Source organism: Pongo abelii, chromosome 2, assembly GCF_028885655.2.
Source record: "Pongo abelii isolate AG06213 chromosome 2, NHGRI_mPonAbe1-v2.0_pri, whole genome shotgun sequence".
Classification (NCBI taxonomy): Eukaryota; Metazoa; Chordata; class Mammalia; order Primates; family Hominidae; genus Pongo; species Pongo abelii.
The window spans coordinates 141126103-141148893 of NC_085928.1; the positions used below are offsets into that span (position 1 = coordinate 141126103).

Genomic DNA, 22791 nt, shown 5'->3' on the forward strand with positions numbered 1-22791 from the left:
CTTCCTGTCATTCCAGTTCAGCAAAAGTCTTTCTTATTAGAGGAAAATGGCCTCCAGCAAGGCAAGCATGGAAACCAAGCATTTTTCTCCTTAACTCTATGTTGCTGGGTTTGGTTAGTAATGAGTTTGCAAGACCTGAGACCCGGAAACACATGAACAACAGGTACTCGAATAGCTGTGCCCAGGTGAAAAATTTATTTCTGAAAAGCAGCAGCTTTTGGTACTTTGTTCCACAGTCGAATGAAAGGAAAGTCATATCAAATTGCTTCTCAGAATGACAAGCTCCATTAACATTGAAGCAGTCAACTGTTTGAACTTTATAGTCAAGTACCTTTACAGCCCTGATAGATGGTTCTCACACAGATTCTTCTCATGTGTAAGTAACAATGAAACACAGAACCCACTGTTGTCACTGAAGAGCTACAGGTCCTACAATGCATCAGTGCTGAAGTAGAAGAATTCAGGACAGTAAATTAGCAGAAACCCAGGAGAAAAAGCTCGTTCCTATTATGAGAGGCACCAGCAGGGGAGGGTGGCCATGTGGAATTAGTTTTATGTTGTGGCACACTATAGGGCCAGTTGGATGCAACAATCACAACAATAACAACAAAAGGAAGCTAGAAGAACTGGCTTTATTCTTTCTAATCTCCAGGCTGATGTTCAAGTCTCTTGCCTTTCACTTCTAACTGTGAGAGCTGGGGCAAGTCACTTAAGCCTGCTGAGTCTGTCACTTCACTCCCAAAGTGGTTACAGAAATATCAATTCTTATAGGGTTTGGAGGAAGATGAAACGAGATCTTGTGGGCAAAGGGCTAAAAGAGTGCATAAGGTATGCAAAACCTAAGGGGTACAAAAGACCATCTATTGGTCTGTTAGTTTTATATTGCTGTGTAATAATTTACCACACAATAGTGGCCTAAAAGAAGGCCCATTTGTTATCTCACAATTCCTGTGTGTCAGGAGTTCAATTACACTGTGGCTGCGTTGTGTGCTTAGTATCTCCCAAGGCTGAAATCTAGGTGCCAGGTAGGCTGCATTTTCATCTGAATGCTTGACTAGGGAAGGATCTGATTTCAAGCTCCCTCAGGTTATTGGCAGAATTTGTGGCTGTACTACTCGCGGTGGCTTGTTTCTTAGAAGACAGATGCTGAGAGACAGTCTCTGTTGCTTGGAGTCTCTGACTTCAGGGAAAGCCTAGACCCTGAAGGGCATATCTGATTAGGTAAGGCCCACTAGTATAACTGCCCTTTAATTAGGTATAATTCAAGTGATTAGGGATATTAATTACATCTTCACCTCTTCCATACAACCATATATGATATAAAAAATAATCACAAGAAAGATATCCCATCACCTTTGCCATATCTGTTGCTTAGAGAGTTACAGATCCTGCCCACACTCAAGGAGAGGGAATTACACAAAAACATGACTACTAGAGGGTGAGAGTTATAGGGGCCTCCCTAGGGTATGACCATCCTAATTTAGGCGAAGGAAGAAACTATAAGCACTTTCAGTTGTATTATTTTTTAACCATAGCCTTTAAAAATTCCATTATTGCATAAAATTTAAAACATACATACCATATTAGTATAATAGTAAATGCTTGCAATTAGTAAAATGTGCCTACATTGAAGGGTGCTTTTATTGATAGAAATGCATAGTAAAAAATGGTAAACCATTTCAAACCTCATCTCTTTTTCCCACTTTCTCTTCCCACCTTTGCTAGTTATCCATGATATCCTTTGTCAGTTACTTAATCTATGTCTCACTTTCTTCATCTGTAAAATGAGAATATTAATTCCTGTGCTATTTCCTAGGTGAGGCTCTGAAGAGAAAATGTTGAGGAAAGCATTAGAAAATAGACGCAGTTTATACAATGTAGGCAGAAAGGCAAAAGAGAGTTTTTATTACTTCTGACTTCAGACTCAGAAAAGCAAGAAAGAATCATTCAAAGGGCCTTCCCCTTTCTTCCCATATATAATTTCTCCCACATATATGCAGGGTCCTCCTGAGATATTTTAAACACTATGGGACTCTCTGAGCTTTTATTAAAAGCTTAGGAAAACCCTTGAGACCTTTTTTCCCAACTGTCCACACCTAAGGGCACTTCACCTGAAATATGTTAGGTGATATTAAATCTCAGGAAAGTCCTTGGTATTTCTCCTCTTCCTTTTTCCTTTCATCATTGAAGATGATAGATAAACACATCTACTATTTTGTTTTTCTCCTGCCTTAGGAGATCAATTGAACCTGTTTCCTCATTTAGCCTACACATCAGAATGGTAGTTTTGAGGAAGTTAGTGTGGCCTGACAGAAAAAACACAAGGCTTTAGGAAGCCTTAGGAGAAAGGACTTTAGAGTTAAACAGACCTGGGCTTCAGGTTCTTCCCTCAAAAGGTCTGCAAATATTCAGGAACTTACTCAACTCTCTGATTTTCAGTTTCCTTCTTTGTTAACCTTGCAATTTTGTTGTATGGACAGAGGGGATGGAATGTGGGGTAGTACCTGGCACAGTGCCTGGCACACAGTAGGTACACAATACTGTCTTAATGCTCTTTTCCCTTCTGTAAGTCCAGATCCAAGTTTTAGTCTGGCTTCTAATGAGCTGTGTGGACCCGGGTAAGTAATTTTTCCTCTCTGGTTCTCAGTTTTTTTCACTGGGTTGGTAAAGTGGTTGGAATACCTTGAGGTCTCTATCACATGATTCTAAGGAGTCCTAGGCTTCAAATCCCAACACTGGTGTACCCAGTTCTACAGGATCCAGAACTTACATAGGCTTCTCCCATGTTCTCTTCGTTACTCAGATTGAGGATTGCTGTCATCATTTTTAGCTTACTTGTTTTAATGAACAGCTGATGAAATCATTGCCCATACGCTTTCCAAAGAAATTAGGTGTGGCTGCTAAGTCTCAAATACATACTTGATTACTGTGTAGTGTAGGTTGTCATTGCAGAATGAACAACAGAGCAAGGTAGTATATGATAAACTCATTTTAGAAAGCTAATAAAAATGTAGAAGGACAGCAGCCTTCTCTATTAGTTTAGTCCATATCACCAAGTGATTTTCCTATTGCCAGGTTACTTTAAGCCTAAGTAGACACTGGAATTTAGGAGATTGTCACCAAGTACTAACCAAATTGATCTGTAGTCTATTTCCTAATGTTGTCTAATGTCACTATACAAAAGTAGAATACACTTGCCCATACCAGGAAAACTCTCTAGGACTTTTAAAAATAATTATTTCCATTTTGAATTTTCAAACAGGAACTAGAAAGTTCTCAGCAAATATAACAAATTGGCATGCATATTAAAAATGTGTGTGTGAATTTTAAACTGGCATTTTATTTTTCCTTGTTGCAATATATTATTAAGTTAGAAAATTAAAAGCCAATTTAAAAAAATAAATAGCATTATGATTTAACCACTGAGAAGAATATACCGTTATTAGATTGGTGTTTTTTCTTCTAGTCATACACACACATGAGCACTTACATGCGTGTACACACACACACTTGCCATATATTTACTGACAACTCATATTTATGTCCCAGCTGAGTTCTCTCCTCTGAGAATCAAACTTACGTAGGCAACTGCCTAAATGTTGTCCAACTGTCCTGGTTCACCCAGGACTAAGTGGTTTCCTGGGATGTGGGACTTCCAGTGCTAAATTTGATACAATCCTGGGCCAACTGCCCACTGTATGGTCTGTAGATGCCTTCGACTCAGTAAGTACAAAACTGAATTCATCTTTCTCATCCCAAACCTTTTGCTCCTTCAGTGGTCTGATTTTAAGGTATGGTACCATTTTTCATCCACGTGACCAATACAAGAATCAGGGTTAAGTCTTTCCTCTTCCTCTCTTTATATCCAAAGGTGATCTGGTACCAAGTTCTGGTCATCCCTGTTTAGCAATTAACTCACATGGATTACTGACATGACTTCTTTTTTTCTTTTTGAGACGGAGTCTCACTCTGTCGCCCAGGCTGGAGTGCAGTGGTGCGATCTCAGCTCACTGCAAGCTCTGCCTCCCGGTTCACTCTGTTCTCCTGCCTCAGCCTCCCGAGCAGCTGGGACTAGAGGTGCTTGCCACCATGCCTGGCTAATTTTTTTGTATTTTTTTAGTAAAGATGGGGTTTCACCATGTTAGCCAGGATGGTCTCGATCTACTGACCTCGTGATCTGCCTGCCTCGGCCTCCCAAAGTGCTGGGATTATAGGCGTGAGCCACCGTGCCTGGCCACTGATATGACTTCTAACCAGACCTCTTGCCTCCAGTCTTGCCCTCATGCAATCCAAATTCTACAAAATAGGCAGAGTCCTAATCCCAGAAATCCAAATATGACCACATCACTCTTCTGCATAGAGGCCCTCAGTGCCTCCCATTGCTCTCAGGATAGAAATTAAAACTCCTTAACATGATCCAAATGTTCTGTTTACCTCACTAACCTTGTCATCTTTTTTCCTGCCCTAGGTCTCCTCCCCAACACGTTAAAATGCTGCAGCATTCAGCCTATTAATCACAAACTTCCAGGTCTTTGCCCATGCGTTCAAGTTCCTGGCTTAGACACTTGAAGTAGGCAGCCTACTCTGAAGCCTATAAATATTTCATGGCCTTTCTATTATGTTTATGCAACTTACATGTCAGCAGAATTTTGTGACTGAAAAAGTCTTAAGAAACACTGAGAGATCTTGTATCAGACTAGGGGCTGTCTCCTTAATACCCTAAAGGAAAATCTAACAAGGGATTTGATGTTCTCAGTCTATTAAGTTAAGCAGTGGTTCTTTACTTTGACTGCACATTATAATCACCTTGGCTGCTTTTTAAAATTTCTGATGTTTTGGTCTTTATACTCAGAAATTCTATTTAACTGGTCTGAGGTGGGGTCTAGGTACCAGTGGTTTTTAAAGCTCCTCAGGTGATTCTAATATGAATCCAAGGTTGAGATCCACTGCCTTAGTTTTGCCACTGCGGTCCCACCTGGTATTTACACATTTATTTTTTTCCCTACCTAAGATTAGCTATGGGCTTCCTAAACTATTTTTTTAAAATCTTTTATTTTAGGTTGAGGGGTATGGGTGTGTTGTTATATAGGCAAACTTGTGTCATGGGGATTTTTGTACAGATTATTTTGTCACCCAGATACTAAGCCTAGTACCAAATAGTTTTTTTTTTTTAATTTTTTTCTGCTGCTGTACCCTCTACTCTCAGGTAAGCCCCAGTGTCTGTTGTTCCCCTCTTTGTGTCCATGTGTTCTCATCATTTAGCTTCCACTTATAAGTGAGAACATGCAGTATTTGGTTTTCTGTTTCTGTGTTAGTTTAAAGCCAGAATTCATTCACCTATTGTCAATCACAATCCAAACATCTCCCAGGAGAAGCATTCCTACTTGTGCACTGGGGCCAGCTTTAGCAACAGTAAAATTATATTCTGATGGCCATGTTTTTAAGTTCTGTTTTTGTTTCTCAACTGGCCCCAACTCAGGAAGGCATGCGATGAATTTTCACCCTTAAATCCCAACAAAGAAGGAGAGAGTAAAGATACAATTGACTAGAGTAGTGGTTCTCAACAAGGGTGATTTGGCAGTTTCTAGAGACATATTTTTTTATTACCACTGAAGGGGGCAGTGCCACTTGCAACTAGTGGATAGAGGCTCACTAACCATCCTACAATACCCAGTCCAGTCCCCCACTGCATAGAATTATCCAACTCCAAATGTCAATAGTGTTAATTTAAGAAGCAACTATTGAGAGATGACTCCAAAGCTTCCTTCTTGCCCTAAAACACTCTGAGAAAGAGTCTTTGAGTAATTGAATTGGAGTGCAGTGGGCAGATAAACTTGTTTTCATAAAAAAGAAACAGTGGATGCAGATATAGAGAAATTTTAAGGTGGAGATGGGTGAATTGAGGGAAATGTATTGTTGAAACTGTCTCTTGACTATTTCTTCTGTATGAATCATTCTTTACGCATGAACTCTGAACCAGCAGCATCAGCATCATCTGAGAACTTGTTAGAAATGCAAGTCTTGGGCCCCACCCCAGACCTACTGAATCAGAGACTCTGGGGTTAGGACCCAATGATGTATGTTTCAACAAGCCTTCCTGGAGATTCTGATGTTGCTAAAGTTTGACAATATTATTCTAGATCATATGCTGACCTTGTCTTAAGGTCTGTTGTGGTTCGTTACATCATATGCCTTCAAGAGTCAGTTTAATTATTGGGAGTAGCAGGGGTGATTGCATTGTAAGAGAGCTTATGAAGAAGGCCAGCTGGTCTGCAGGGCAGATGAGCTAGAGGTAATGCTTCCTGACAAGTCCATTTAGTGATTTTACTCTTTCATGGGATAGCTGTCATTAAATGTTTTAAATACCGGTGCAATAAAGCATGCCGTGTGGTCAACATAATTTTGAGTAAAGTTAATTGCCATGGGAAATGAAACTGAAGTTGGGGGGCAGGGGGGTGGAGACAAGTAGGTTGTAGAAAAAGTTCTGAGGATCAGAATCCAAAGGATGCTCTTTCTTTTCTCACCCATTTTAAGACTTAATTGAATCCTGTTTGTCTCACTCACCCCACATCCCTCTTCTACTTTATTCTATTAAAAATCTCCTTGCTTAAAGGTAAACCAGGATTTATCATTGTTAGTACTAGACTTGATCCTTGCTATTCTAGGAACTGTTCAAAGAAGCAAAGTACTAAACCATAAAATACACCAGTGAAATAAAAAGGACCTGATATTTAGAAAATCCACAAGGCTACTTTCTTTACCATTCCTTTTCTAAGATTTTAGGCCTCTTTCCCCTCCAAAAGCTATGCTGTGAGAACCAGATGTGGCCACAATACTGTTTCCTTTTTTTTTTTTTCTTTTTGTGACTTGCATTCCAGCCCCTCTTTCCTGAAGGAGTGCTTTTCTCTGTTGGCTGCTTCATCCTCCAGACTCTTCCCTTCCTTCCTTTCCTTCTTCTAACTCCCTATGGCTGGTGGAGGGAAAGATATGTTTAAGGAAAAAAAATGTTAGGAGAAAATATGGTGACAAATGAGTAGCAATGTGGTGTTCTCTGAGACATGACAATGAGGAAAGAAAGCCTCCATGATGAATGTAGATTTGTCTTAAATTAAAGGAAGTGTCCCAGGTCATAACTGATGTGGTGGAAACATTAACCTAATTTACCTAATCACTAGCATCGATATATGTGGAGATAAGAATGAGTAGATAAGAGGGGTATTTTTCTAGGGGTCTTTAAAAGGTGAGACCAAATAGCAAAAAATCTGGTACAATGTCATCAATGGTATTGAGCTAATGTAACTATGGGCTTGTGTATATATCCATCCATCTATCAATCCATCTATCCATCTATTCATTCTTTAAGCATACATTTATTAAGAATCTACTATATGCCAAGCACTGTTTTAGGGGCTGAGGATATAGAAGTGAATTACATAGGCCATTTCCTTTCCCACGGACCTTGGCACTTATATTTCAGTAGAGGACCCAAACTATAAACATGTAAACAAATAAACAACGTAATCACAGATGGTGGTAAGTGCCATGAAGGAGATGGTGATTAGATGAAGAGTAACTGGAGGAATGTATGTATGAACAACGAAGTCTGGGAAGGCATCTCTGAGGGCTTCAGTTTTGAGTTGACACCTGAATGTTAAGAACATGCCAGCTATTCAGAGATGGGGAGGCAATGAAGAGGGACAGGTGGGAATTTCAGGCATATATCAGGATCTTCTAGAAATGTGAACTCAGGAGCTACTTGAGCCTGTAAAGAAAAATTATCCACAACCTGAAAACAAGTCCAAGAGTGTGACCGTAAGCCCTTTCAATGCCATACTTAATCATTATTTAACAGCCCCATCCAAGGATGATATATTTTCCTATAAGAATTTACCATTATTTGTTTCTGCTATTTACTATTTATTATTAATAATTGAGGGCTCAGACTCTGTAAAGTTATACATATTAAACTTGTATATGATGCAATGATTTCCTTCTGGTGTAAAGATGACCCTGAAGTTTATGGTTTATTGCCCCTAAAGACATTAATTTTGTATCTAGAAATTTTAGTCCTGTTTAAAGAAAAAGACTATGTAAACTAAATTACCCAAAATGCTCTTGGAGACGTTTTATCTTCTTATTGGTTAATCATCAATTAATGAGTTGAATAAAATTTTTGATACATATTCATTTGATAGTTCAATGAGAGTCATACTTTTAACTTTTTGAAAATTATACATTGACAAGATATACATGGGTCACCTCAGGAATTGGGAGTCAGAGATCAGCTTTAATGAATACATGAAAGCCTAGAATTATCTGTTTTTTTTTTTTTTTTTTTTTTGAGAGGAAGTCTCACTCTGTTGCCAGGCTGGAGGGCAGTGGTGTGATCTCGACTCACTGCAACCTCCGACTCACTGGTTCAAGAGATTCTCCTGCCTCAGCCTCCTGAGGAGCTGGGATTACAGGCATGTGCCACCACGTCCAGCTAATTGTGTGTGTGTGTGTGTGTGTGTGTTTAGTAGAGACGGGGTTTCACCATGTTGGCTAGGATTGTCTTAATCTCCTGACCTCGTGATCTGCCCCCCTCGGCCTTCCAAAGTGCTGGGATTATAGGCGTGAGCTACCGTGCCCGGCCGAATTATCTATATGTTTAAGATCAAGCACCTTATTAACTTAATCAGATGTTCCAGACTCTTGTGTCTTTCAGTCACAACTGCTGACCAGAGTGACACTATCCAGACTCCTGATGTGTCCTTGCCTTGATTTTTCTATGCTCACCAAATAACATATTTTGGTTGCTAATTCTGCTTCAGAAGTATTCAGGTATCAGGAAAGAGGTTCTCTGTATGGAGCTTGATAATTATAGTTCTTGCCAAATTTATTTATTTATATTTTATTTATTTATTTATTTTTGTAAATTACTATGTTGGCCTCCTGACTTATGCATCTGCCTTTTGCGTGAGTCAGTTCTTCCAGGTCCCACTAAGTCTGCGTGATTGGACGAAGCTGAGTTCCTGTACCAGCAAAGAAGTTGGAGACTAGACCCAGTGAGACAGGGACCCTGACTGGAGCCATGCAGCATGAGTGGCCTCTGTAGGCAACTTGAGGAGGCATCTCTCCATCTCTACCTGGTTTCTCTCTAAATTGCATGGGGTGGATGTGGGACTGATGATCATTCTAACTTTCTTCTCTTTACTGGAATTGTCCAAAAGCATTTATGCTCATTTTCAATGAGTTCAGGTTCCCAAGAAGGAACAATTCACATACTCTCAGAGAGAAAATAATTCATTTCTTACCAGGTCAGTCAATTTGCTCTTTCTTGATATTTGTTTTGTGTGCTCCACACAAAGTCCTCCTGGCCTTCCTTAATCTTTTTGGGAAGTATGAACACTGCAAACAGGTGGGGTCTTACAGGCACCATATCTTTGAGGAGATGCTGATACCTCCTCCAGCTACTGAGAAGGAGGGCCTATGGGATTGTTCTGCCATGCATCTAAGAAAGGGTCATTTCTCTTTGCTTCAAGGACTCTTTCTTTATGAAAGCTGACCTTCTTCCTAAGAGACAGGTCTCTTCATGTTTTATTTGATGATTCTACTGACAATGCTTTCCAGAAAAAAAGCCCAGGATGGCTGTAGATTGTGACGTTTTCATCTTTTTCAAACAACATTCTGGTTTAATGTTTAAAATGTGGGAGAGAAGCTGGATGCCCTGCAGAAGCTGACTCAATGAAAAGGCATCTTGGGATGTCAATCCAGTTTGTGAAAACCTTCCTGTTGACAAGGCTAGGTTAAAAACAAAATTTCCAAATGTGCAAAAATAAAAATTGAGATCTTGAGGCAACTTTTTCAGTTTCTGTGTGAACAAAGTAGTGGAATAAACTATGGAGTAACTCATATTAAAAATATTTTAAACTAAATAAACAATCAACTAAGAGCAACCAGCATAACCAGTGTTACCAGAACACGCATTATTTAAACAGAGTAGTGAGTCCTGTCAATTTGAATAATGACACAAAAGTGCATTGGGGGATTCTCAGAATTTCTACTCAGAATAATCCTTCCCTTCATCATTAAGCAACTTTATCCACATCCCAGTTTTCCCCAAGTATCTTCCCAGTAGCTGGTTAGCTATCCATTTTCAGTGCAGAAGGGGATGCAGATGGATTAAATAATGTGAGGAAACTGCTTCCAGTTGCAGCAATTGCAATTTATTTAGATGGACATTCTCTCTAGTAGGGAAATGTCCACCCAGATAATAAGAGGGCTACCTCTTTACTTTCAACTAGAGACCTCATCAGGGCACTGAATAGCATTCATCTGATACTTTTAGTTGAGACTTGCAAAGTGTTTTCCAAAGATGACTTTTTCAAAAACATTTTTTAAAAAATCAAAGACAGAGCATGACCATGGACAATTTTTTCAATAAAACAGTTTGGCCAGGTTGTACCATCTCTTTTGGCCTCTTCCCTCATAATGGTTGGGCAAGGAAGGACCTTACCCTTTGCACACAAGGGTTTCCAAAGGGGAGGAATTTGGGAGTCAGAAAGAATCACTTAGGAGCTGCCATACCCTCATCCCAGATTGCTGAGAGAACAAGAGCCATTATAGATAAGGTATGCCAGCTTTAGGCAGGCATTAAATACACTGCAGTACAATAATGTCAGGCAGTTGTTTCACAAGGAGCAGGTTCAAAGTCATGTTAACATGAAGAAGGCTTTTTCTAAATTTAATTTTTGGTGTGGCAAAAGACACATAAAATTTGCCATTTATTTTTAAATTTACAGCTCTGTGGCATTAAGTATATTCATATTGTATTGCAACGATTACCACCATCTTTGTCCAGAACTTTTTTTTCCCCACTGAAACACTGACTCTCAAGATTCTTTTTAATGTAAGATCAGTTTAAATGGTTTCTTGGAAACAAACAAACAAACAAACAAACAAACTAGCACTTGCTTTGGCAAGGTAGGCTCTCTTTTTAGATAGTGAGGAAATCAGATCTAATTTTCACTAATTTAAAGTTATTTTGACATTGAAGCACCTAGTGTTGACCCCATTTGTACAAGACCCCATTTCTTCCAATTTGGAGTCACTAAAGACTAGGCAGAGGAGGGGGTCCCATTAGCAGCAGAGGCTTGACATATGAAGGGGCAGAATTTTCTCCTTGGTGGATGGGAAGGATGATGTTTTCTGAAGAAAAGGGGATGGGATACCAGAATGGGAGGACTGAAAATAAGAAGGAGGCTTGCTTGAAGAGAAAGAGAGGAGAGGTTGGGAAAGAATTGCTTTGGCCAACTCTCTTGAAGAGTACAGATACAAAATATTTCCATTATCATGGAAAGTTTTATTGCACTTTAGTTTCTGGTATGGAGTTTAGGTTCCAGAGTCATAAAGACTTGATCATTTCAATGCCACTGACTAGCTCTGTGAATTTAGGCTAGTTATTTAATCTTTGTTAGTCTCAGTTTTCCCATTTGCAAAATGAGGATAATAAGAGTGTCTCCCTGTGGAAGAGCCAGCCAATTCACCAAAAATCTGTTTCCTCCTATTTCTAGGCATCCTATAGGCCATATTTCCTGGTTTCTCTTGCCATTTACTGTGGCTATGTGACTAAGTTCTATTCATTGGAATATAGGCAGCAATGCTAGATGTTGTTTTCAGCTAAAACTTTTAGAGAGAGGCCTCTCCATATGTCTTCCCCTTTTGCCTGATGGATACAAACAAAAATAAGTCCCTATGATATGGATGAGCCACAAGATAGAAGCAACCTAAGTTATTGAATTATTTCATGAAGGAGAGGCAAACATTGATACGAAAGTTTTACCTTTGATTGTTATGTGAGCAAGAAATTAACTTCTATTACACAGGGGCTCTTTGTTACTGCAGCATTGCTTAACCTAGAATAATTACATGGTTCAATGAGAAAATTTAATCAAAGTGCCCATGACAGTATCTGGTACCCAGTAAGTGCTCAGTAAATATTAGCTGTTTTTTAAATACTGAAGAGCAGAAATTATAGAGCAGGAGAGACCCAGGTTTAAACTAAAGCTGTGTAAACTAAGCTCTGTAATTATAAGCAATTTGCTAAAACACAGGTTCTTAATTTCCTCACCTGTAATATAAGAAGATAATATTAATGAAAAGAAAGAATTATTAAAGTTGAGATAATATGTAGTTTTTCTCTCAATTCAGAAGGCTCCTTGATTCCTGCATGATTTAACTCTATTTGAGCTGGCTACTGCTTTTGCACACTGCAGTATTGATTTCCGATTTCAGTAGAGGCAGCCTGCTATGCTCAGGGGTGCCATTTAGTTAAGTGGACTCAAGAATTCCTGTGCTATGGCTGATCCAATATAGAGACACCTCCATGAGTCTGCAATCAGGTAAATTCCAAGACATTTAGGCAGACTGAACTATTGACAGGCACAAAACCAGCAGCTCTTGAGTCCAGAAGGCCATAAAGAAAGCACTTGAATCTGACCAGATCTCAAGAAAACTCAAGAGGACCATGAGCCATCCAAGGATTTTTTTTTCCTGTTACAAATATAAGGCACATAGAGAGGAAGGTGAAATTGCTTTCAATTGCCTAAAATGACAAGTTCTTTGTTGCAGGTGTTTCCAACAGTACTGAACATAGCAGTGGACTCCTCAATTCCAACTGCCTGTGTTTTGCACCAATAATCATGAAATGTTGATGTAATTCATATCTAATGATTAAAGCCCTTTCTATGGGTTTGGGGGAATTATGGGGCCGAACTGGGATCAATGCCAAGGATTCAGATCTGGGGGTTGGGACTTGTCTTTTCCTTTCCAAGCAGTAAGAGCTAGAAGGTTTGCTAGAAAAAAATCAGCTTGAAACAGAAAGAAAACAAACATGCAATTAATTCTAAAAGATCAGAGGCAAAATAAGAGGCAAGTAGGGACCCAGGGGTTAAGAGTCATATGAGGCTGGGAATAAAGGGGGAAGTTCCGAGGCAAACTCTGTGAATGGACTCAAATCCATTTGGCAGTAGTGTGTCAGTCTGGCTCAGAGAGGCCAAAGCAAAGACAGTGAATTTGTGGAGAAAATACAATTTCCATTGAAGATGGCCTGGTCACACATGAAATGAGAAAGATATGAATAGTTGGATGTAATCAAAAGACAGGTGTTAAGGATTTCTTATAGGAGGAAGAACAGAATGTACCCATACACACACACATACACACATACGCTCAGCCTCACAGTAAGGCATCAGAAACAGTGCTGAACTACATAAGGGTGGTACCTGTAGTGAGTCAGCTAGGTTTGGAGAATCAGTAGAAAGACAGTATTTCTCTTTTTGCAATCTATCCATTTGACAAAGGTCTAATATCTGGAATGTATAAGGAACTTAAACAAATTTACAAGAAAAAAACAAACAACCCCATCAAAAACTGGGTGAAGGATATGAACAGACACTTCTCCAAAGAAGACATTTATGCAGCCAACAAACATATGAAGAAAAGCTCATCATCACTGGTCATTAGAGAAATACAAATCAAAATCACAATGAGATACCATCTCACACCAGTTAGAATGCTGATTATTAAAAAGTTGGGAAACAACAGATGCTGGCGAGGCTTGGAGAAATAGGAACACTTTTACACTGTTGGTGGGAGTGTAAATTAGTTCAACCACTATGGAAGACAGTGTGGTGATTCCTCAAGGATCTAGAACTAGAAATGCCATTTGACCCAGCAATCCTATTACGGGTGTATACCCAAAGGATTATAAATCATTCTACTATAAAGACACATGCACACGTATGTTTATCACAGCACTATTTATAATAGCAAAGACTTGGAACCAACCCAAATGCCCATCAATGATAGACTGGATAAAGAAAATGTGGCACATATACACCATGGAATACTATGCAGCCATAAAGAAGAATGAGTTCATGTCCTTTGCAGGGACATGGATGATGCTGGAAGCCATCATCCTCAGTAAACTAACACATGAACAGAAAACCAAACACTGCATGTTCTCACTCATAAGTGGGAGTGGCATGATGATGAGACGACATGGACACGGCGGGGGAACGTCATACATTGGGGCCTGTCGGGGGGTGGGAGGCAAGGGGAGGGAGAGCATCAGGACAAATACCTAATGCATGTGGGGCTGAAAACCTAGATGATGGGCTGATAAATGCAGCAAACCACTATAGCCCATGTATACCTATGTAACAAACCTTCACATTTTGCACGTGTATCCTAGAACTTAAAGTAAAAAAACTTAAATTAAAAAAAAAATAAAGTAAAAATCTTAAAGGAAAAAAAAAAGGCAGTATTTCTCAATATGTGCTTGGCAAATGGCCTGTACCAGCATTGTTTATGAAAATTGTTAAAATGAAGACTCCAGGACCACTGAGTGTGGGATTCTGATTTAACAGAGCCCTTTTCTGATTGGCCAGGAATCCAGCTTTAGGGGTGTCAGAAGGCAACTCAAGAACATGGCTGTTTTAAATCAACCAGGCATGGCAGCCTAAGACAGAGGGCACAAAGAACAAGCGAGATGAATCGTGGGTGAAATGTCATTCAGGGGTTGCTTTAGACTTGTATTTGGGCCTCCTTTCACCCCTTAGTGGGTTCCTTGGTCTTACTCACTTCTACTTTGACTTTGGGGACCTGCTTCTCCTCCTCTTCTGCCATTTCCCTTACTGCACCATGGGCTCCGTTAACAACCCGGGCCTCTCTCCTACATAAGGCATGTGGGTGAATTGATCCAGAACAACTGGTGCTATCACCTTAGTTTTCCCCTTCAAGGCAAATAGCTCCTATCAACCATACTCTGAGGATGCCTGATGAACTTTGTATAGGGGAAAGTATCCATGTTACTTGTGTGGTTTGGAAATTAGAGAAAGAGATAGAAAATGGCCCCATAATACAAGTGATTAAATGGTCTCAGGGTGCTTATATGGTGTTTGTCAAGATTGTTCTGGCATGACAGTTTTTCACAGTGCTAGGCGTAATTGGGTTATGAATAAATACTTGCTGACAGTACCCTCTCACCATTTTCTTCTCTAAGAACACCCTCTGGAAGAATCTATTCTGAACATCAGCATTGCCTCCTAAAGAATATGTTCTGCATATTAACAATATGTTGATCAAATCAAATAAAATGATTAATGCCATATTTCCTAGAATCCAAGAAGGACATATTTCTGGGACAGTAATTTATTTTCTTATAAATCATACATTGATAAGTAAGCATTGTGTTATAGTTTTATTGAGAGACTTTAGTGTCTCAGACCTTATGAAATGTTACATATAGACAAATCTTCTGTTAAATATTAGCATAATGGTAAATAAATAATTCTGGTTGAAAAGGTCAAGAAATATGCTTATCAGGATGACTTATTTTCTAATAAGTATAATACAATAAAATAGAGGCAGTGCAATCTGATTAAAACAACATTGAATTTGACGTTTAACAACATGGGTTTTTGAGTCTCAGTTTCGTCATCTGTAAAATGAAGATAATGGAACCTACCTCACAATGCGGTTAGAAGTAAATGAAATTATGATTTTGATAAGGGCTTTATAAACTCTAATATGCTGTAGAAATAATATATATTGAGTCTATCCTAGAATATGGCATGTCTAGGATGCCATAGAAAGTAGTAGTGTAATGCCTTTATGCAGTTCAGAAGACATTTTAGCATGTTGTGGTGTTATCTCTTGGGTTACCATAACTAGTAAAAATATTATCTGAATATTTAAGGTATTTACTTGTATTGAATATCATAGGTATTTAAGGCTCAGTAGACATGGCTGAGAAAGCACTGAGTGTCTGATACCTTTACAGTTACGTTAAAAAATGAATCCCAGCCAGGTGCATTGGCTCACGCATGTAATCCCAGCACTTTAGGAGGCTGAGGGAGAGGATTGCTTGAGCCCAGGAGTTTGAGAGCAGCCTGGGCAACATAGCAAGACTCTGTCTCTATAGAAAAATTAATCTCTGCCAGAATTAATGGGGAAACACTATAGAATTTTCTACTATGTTCATGAATAAGACAAGGAGGCCCTCTACCTCCACTGCCATCTATCACATTGAGGGTATTAGAAGAAAAAAAGGGGTAAGGATAAAAACTATCTCCATTTTCAAGTAGTATGATTATATATTTGGAAAAAAACAGGCTGGGCACCTATAATCCCAGCACTTTGGGAGGCCGAGGTGGGCAGATCACTTGATGTCAGGTGTTTGAGACCAGCCTGGCCAATATGGTGAAACCCCATCTCTACTAAAAATATAAAAATTAGCTGGGTATGGTGGCACATGCCTATAATCATAGATACTCAGGAGGCCAAGGCAGGGAAATCACTTGGACCTGGGAGGCAGAGGTTGTAGTGAGCCTAGATTGTGTCACTGCACTCCAGCCTGGGCAACAGAGCAAGAGTCCACCTCAAAACAAACAAACAAACAAACAAAAAAAACACACACACAGAAAGAAAGAAAGAAAAGAGAAAAAGAAAAAAAGTTAATGGGAAAATTACTACAAACAATAAAAGAACAAATATTAGTTTAAGTAAAAATTCAATGACCTTCATTTATGCAAACAATAGTCAGGGGTTCTAAGAGGTACATAGAAAATAAGAGAAAAAATATTAAGCACTCCTGCAAAACACAAAAGGAGACTTGAATGAATGAAAAGACATGCCATATTCCAGGATAGGAAGACTCAATATTATAAAGAGAAAATTCTGCCTAATTCACAAGTTAAATGCAATCTCAATAAAATATTATCAAGTTTTGGGTTTTTTCTGGTATTAGATAAGTTGTTTATAAAACTCAATGAAAAAAACAGGTAAAATATCCAGGAAAACCCTTAAGAAGGCAAGGAATACAGAAGTGGGTATGGCTAGCTGTACCAGGTATTAAAATATGCTACAAAATGTAACATACAAAATATGCTACAAAATGAAGGTAAAAGGTAGAAGAGACATGAATGGAAGTTAATCTTTTCTGAATATGTCCTGTTTTGCAGTTTTGCCTTTGGAACCATGTAAACATTTAATATAAGGCAAAATTAAATTTGAAAAAAATATCTAAAAATTGAAAACAAAGTGAAACAAATGAACCTGACTGTTCCATGGGCTATTGGTCTAACTATGGAGAGAGATGATTTTGAGAGACATTAAAATATGGCTCTGCATCCATAGAAATATGTATGTAATGGAGAAAAAGAATTGTAAAATTTCAAAATTGATTTAGGTCAAAAATTCATTCCAGAAAGCAAGGATGTTATTAAGCATTACTAAGTTTATATCAAAAGAATTCAACAGCCAACTTGAGAAGCTTTTATTGGCCAAATATAAGGACAACTTAAGATTTCAAAGGAATTATAATAACTGAAATAGATGGAAACACTGAAATATATCAAAAATCCATAAATTCTTAATAATACTTTGGCATTCTTGCCAGAAAACAGACCCTGAAATCTGATCAAGTTCCAAATATGCATTTATAGGAAACACAGAATGTGAGAAATGCTATGGGACAAACCAGCCTGGTTTCTTCACTAAGTAAATTACAGGGGGAAAAAAAAGGGGAGCGAGAACGAACTGATTAAAGGAGGCTTCAGAGACATCTCAGTCAAATACAGTGCTTAGACCTTGCTTAAATCTTCACTTAAAAACAAATAGAAACAATTGTTTAATAAATGAGAGACTGGCAAACATAAACAATGGCAGAATATTTGGTGGCATTAAGGAAGTATAGTTAGCATTCTTAAGAATAATGTTTTATAGTTTTATTAATGGAAAGATTTATTATCTGTTAGCAATACATACTGAAGTATTTTCTGATGAGATGATAAGATGTTTGGGATAGGAACACAGTGTGACTTTCATTGGCCCTAGGCACTTTTGCCTTCATGGGCCCCTCTTAACACAACAGATTTTCATGGACCCTAAAAAGTTTGTTGCTTTCTGATGCAAGAAAAAAAATTAGAATATTTTAGTTAATCTTACATGCTCATTCTCTTCTTCTGATTTTGAAAGAAATTAAAACATTTTCATAGGTTCTTGAGGAGTTTACCAAGGCTCCCAGGTGACTCTAATGTATACGTTTGATGTACTATACCAGTGGTTCTTAACTGGAAGTGATTTTACACTCTAGAGAACATTTGGCAATGTCTGAATACACTTTTGATTTTCAGACTGACACAGGCAGCAGGGTGTGTGAGTGTGTATGTGACGGGGGTGGAATACTACTGGCATCTAGTAGCTAGGATTGCTGTTAAGGATCCTACAGGCACAGGATAGCTCCCCACAGCAAAATCCAAACGTCAATAGTGCACGTGTGGAGAAACCCTGATCCTTCTCTCCCCCATCCCTTCCTTCCTTTCTCCTTCCTTTTTTTCCTTCTTTTCCTCTATTCTTCCTTCTCACATTCTTTCTTTCTCTCTTTCCTCTATCATGTATCAATCAATCACCTATTTCCTTAGCTCCCACTTATTTCTCTACAGGCATCAGAGCACTCGCAAAGCCACAAAGTGTTCTTTTTCTGCATTTTTATTTATTCAATTACAGATGACCCTCTCCTTTTATCCATTTAATGACTCCTCATAAAAAGTTGATATATGGCTAAAAGAGGTATTACTTTATTTCTGGCCAAAAAGGGTCATTTACCTCCCTGGGAATAGGAGGGTGCTACTCAAAGTGTAAGTGATAATTGCCATCCTATGCCTGAAGTCACAGCTCTTGGCCATTCTGCATAGGAGCTTCCACATGAAAGACCAAATAGCCAGGAATCCTGATTTTGGCTTGAAGGTTTCCAGTGGGGTTGAGGCTTGAAATATCTCAGTTCTTACAGAGATACCAGGTAAAACTCTGAGTTGCTCCTCAAGAACATGGAAGTGAACATGTCTGCTAAGAGTTCAACTGCAAAGCTTATACAGAATGGGTTTAAGCAAAGACATATAAAGCCACCTTAAAGAGCTTGGGATTAACCAATCAGATGGGATTCTAACCAGACTGATCACATCGATGAATCGAAAAATTGTATCTCTCAGAAGGTTTGTGGAGCAAAAGTAGTGAGGAAAATGTAAAGCTACTAAGGCAAACATCATCAGTGTCCAGCTACCCAGCTAACACTTTCCAGGGGATTAGTTGTCCTGAAAAGTCAGCATGAATGTTTAGTCTACCTGATGGACAGTGGAGGTGGGCACTCCTGGTTTTCAGAGTCTAAAGCCATTAACTATCTCAGTTACCCAGTTCTGATTTCAGGCAATCACAGCAACCTTCTGAGGATTGTCTTCTCTGTGGTTTGCCCACAAGAAAATGCCTGGTGAAGCTGATATGACTGCTTGATGGTTGTGTTTTTCACTGAACATTAATCAATTGGCCTTTTAGTTTATAGGCACCAGTCTCCAGTAAATTTGCTTAGTTATCCTTAATTGGTTGAATCAACTCTGGGCCATTGACAACAAGGAACTTCTAGACTTTCAAGGTAGAGGAAAGGCCAGAGCATGGCCTATAAAAACATCTCCTGAAATCTGCTTCTGGCGTTCAGCCTATTGTCTTCCTTTGGTGACTCTGAATGCATATTTTCTTCCAACTTACATTCCCAAGGTGCTCAGAAAGCCTTTGTGATAGATTGAAAAAGTGGCCACAATACTTTGGAGCTTCTTCCACCAAGAGATGTAGTCTATCTCCTTACCCTTTAAATCTATAATGACCATGTGACTTGCTTTGACCTAGACTGTGGAGGAAGTGACCTGTGTGAGTTCTGAGCCTAGGCCCTAAAGAGGTCTTATGGGGTTCTGTTCTTGCATTCTTAGAACCCTAAGTTCACTGTGTATGTTAGTCCAAGCTGGCCTGGGGATGATGACAGCCATATGGCCCCACCCCTCCTCTCATTCCAGACGACAGCCAGCCAACCCCCAGAAGCAGAATCACCCTCCTCTTGGGTAGCTGACCACAAATGCCTAAGAAAGTCCAGGCAAGATCAACAGAAGAATCATCTAGATTAGTTCATCCCAACTTGCCAGTACTCAGAATCATAAGCTAAATAAATGCTTCTAGTTCTAAGCTACTAAATTTTGCATTATTCTGTTATGTAACAGTAGATAATTGATATGACACTATTTTCATTTTAATAACTCTCATTTATAACCTGAATTTATTGCCATGGTTTTGTCTTTCAGAAGACATGGGTTTTGACTCTTGATATAACACAATTGGAATTTATTTTGGGCTTTCACATAAGCTTCAATGGCTCTAGAAGAAGAAATAGCCCTGTTTCTTCCATCAAGATGCTAAAAGATGAGAGGGTTGGGTACATTGTAAAGAAAATTTGGGGTTTGTCAATATTATTTTGAAAAGAAATAGGAAGATTAAATACTTTTTTTAAAAAATCACATTTCTTGGACACAGATTTCTGACCTTCAGCCGGCGGTCTGGGTCTCCGCTGCATAGAGAATTTACGGATACTTTGAATGATTTCCAGGCTGGGCTTAAGTTATTCATCACAACCTGGGAAAAGAAAGAGAGGAGTGGTGAATGGGGGAGAAATGCTTGACATTTTCACATTTCCACATTAAAACTGCTTGAGAAACCATTGTGATGCTTATGAAAGGAACAATAGCCTGGAAGAGGTGCCTTAATAAAAACTTGATGTAGTAAATCTTTTAAGGGTACCCACTAAGCAGGTCATTATGCACAGAACTCCTGTGGTCACTGTCCTGGCTGTTGTTTAATGAATAATGCCAATAATATTTTCCAGCATGTGGATGCTGAGAATGATCCCTTCTATATCAAAAGGAGTCGAAATTAAGGATAGGGCTGCCTTTGCCCATTGATAGAGAATTCTCAGTTCTGTAGGACTGTCAGTCTTATGGTATAAATTCTCTTCTCTTGGGGTCAGCAAAGGTAAAGACTCTTAGCAGGGTGAAGGGTATAGCAAGACAATTCTGCTGCTAAATAATTGGATGGTCTGGTAATCTGTGACCTTGAGTCACATCAGATTGCAAGTCAGAATAGAAGTTTCTAGAAGAAAAATCCCAGGACCATACTTATACTAGCTTATCACCAACTCAATTAGAATATCCTGGAAAGGCAAGACAAGGCAGATCTTAAGATTATAAACTATGTCTATAACATAGGAAAACCCTTTTAAAACCACTTTACTAATCACAAACTTGGCTAATCCTGGCCTAAGAATCTATATGAGTCAAATCTTATCTTGCCATAACTGTGGTTCAAATAATTCAGTTTGGTTCAGAATGTACGAGTAGCTGCTCTGTGCCTAGCATTGTACTGTGTACTTGAGGGCAGGGATTCCCAAAGTGTGGTTCCTGGACCAGCAGGAGCTGCATCACTTGGAAACTTCTTAAAAACACAAATTTCTAGTCCCCACCCAGAACTACTGACAGACACTCAGAGGTGGGTCTCCTAGGTGATTCTGAGGCACAAAGTTTCAGAACCACTGCTCTAGGGGATACACAAATAAAGTTAAATGGAATTCTGTCATATTGATTTTTCTACTTAGGAAGTCTTTAGTTAGTGGAAGTCTTAGAATTTTTTTTTTTTTTTTTTTTTGAGATGGATTTTTGCTTTTGTTGCCCAGGCTGTAGTGCAATGGTACAATCTTGGCTCACTACAACCTCTCCTGCCTCAGCCTCCCAAGTGGCTGGGATTACAGGCGTGTGCCACCACACCCAGCTATTTTGTATTTTTAGTAGAGACAGGTTTTCTCCATGTTGGTCAGGCTGGTCTTGAACTACTGACCTCGGGTGATCCGCCCACCTCGGCCTCCCAGAGTGCTGGGATTACAAGCGTGAGCCACAGCACCCGACCTAGAATTTTTTTTTTAATTAATTATCTATCCAAATAACATAATTATTTTATAAGTGATTCCCTCTTCCACCAGATTCCTTAATATAACTAGATCCTAGACTCATTGTTAAATTTCTTCCAATGCATTGAAGTGGAGAAATAATGTTTCTGTGTGACTTTGTCATGTGTCCTAGTACCCTTAGGATGATTAAAGTGATAACAAGAAGGAGAATTAGGTAAAAAATTGTTTGGGTTAAAATAAATTTCCCAACTTTATATGAAAATGCTAAAAAGTGAAGATGTCTCATGCAACAGTTTTGAAAAACTCAATAGCAACTAGAAATGTCCTCTGAAGTTAAAATCTTTATGTGTGTGTATGTATGAGTGTACACGTGTGTGTGTGTATGTGTGTGTGTGTGTACGTGCAGGCTACCCACAAGTGAACAGTTTTGCCTGGTATTTATTTTGTATCTACTGAGAAAGCAAGAGAAATCAATGTCATGTTGCTACACTCATTGGAAAACCTTGCCATCATGTTCCTTGTGAAACTGTAGGAGCACCTCCCCATTAGAGTAAAGGGGGATATTATAGAAATTCTTGGGAACAGGAAAATTTACCAATATCAATGAGAAGAATGCTCTCAGGAGCAAAGGACAGGAGATTCTGGAAGAGAAGTACAGCAATAGTCATCCTTTCAATTTTTTATTTTTTGGGCTGTTACCTCAATAATTTATCCTTTATGTTAGAAACATTCCACTTATACCGTTTTGGTTATTATAAAATATGTAATAAATTATTGTTGACTGTAGTCACCATATTGTTCTGTCAAATACTAGATCTTATTCATTCTAACTAGATATTTTGTACTCATTAACCATCATTACTTCCCTTCTCCCCTACCACCCTTCCCAGCCTCTGCCATCTATCATTGTATTTTCTATCTCTATGAGTTCAGTTGTTTTAATATATAGCTCCCACAAATAAGTGAGAACA

General features: G+C 38.8%; 1 protein-coding gene across 1 annotated transcript in view; it reads right to left on the bottom strand.

Annotated features, from left to right (window-relative positions):
* The window catches only part of CPNE4 (copine 4), a 767841-nt gene that overhangs the window by 112079 nt on the left and 632971 nt on the right, over nucleotides 1–22791 (bottom strand). Inside the window, exon 15 of the mRNA XM_024245287.3 lies at nucleotides 20407–20496. Coding sequence (XP_024101055.1) covers nucleotides 20407–20496 — 90 coding nt within the window. The remainder of the gene's footprint in view (nucleotides 1–20406; nucleotides 20497–22791) is intronic.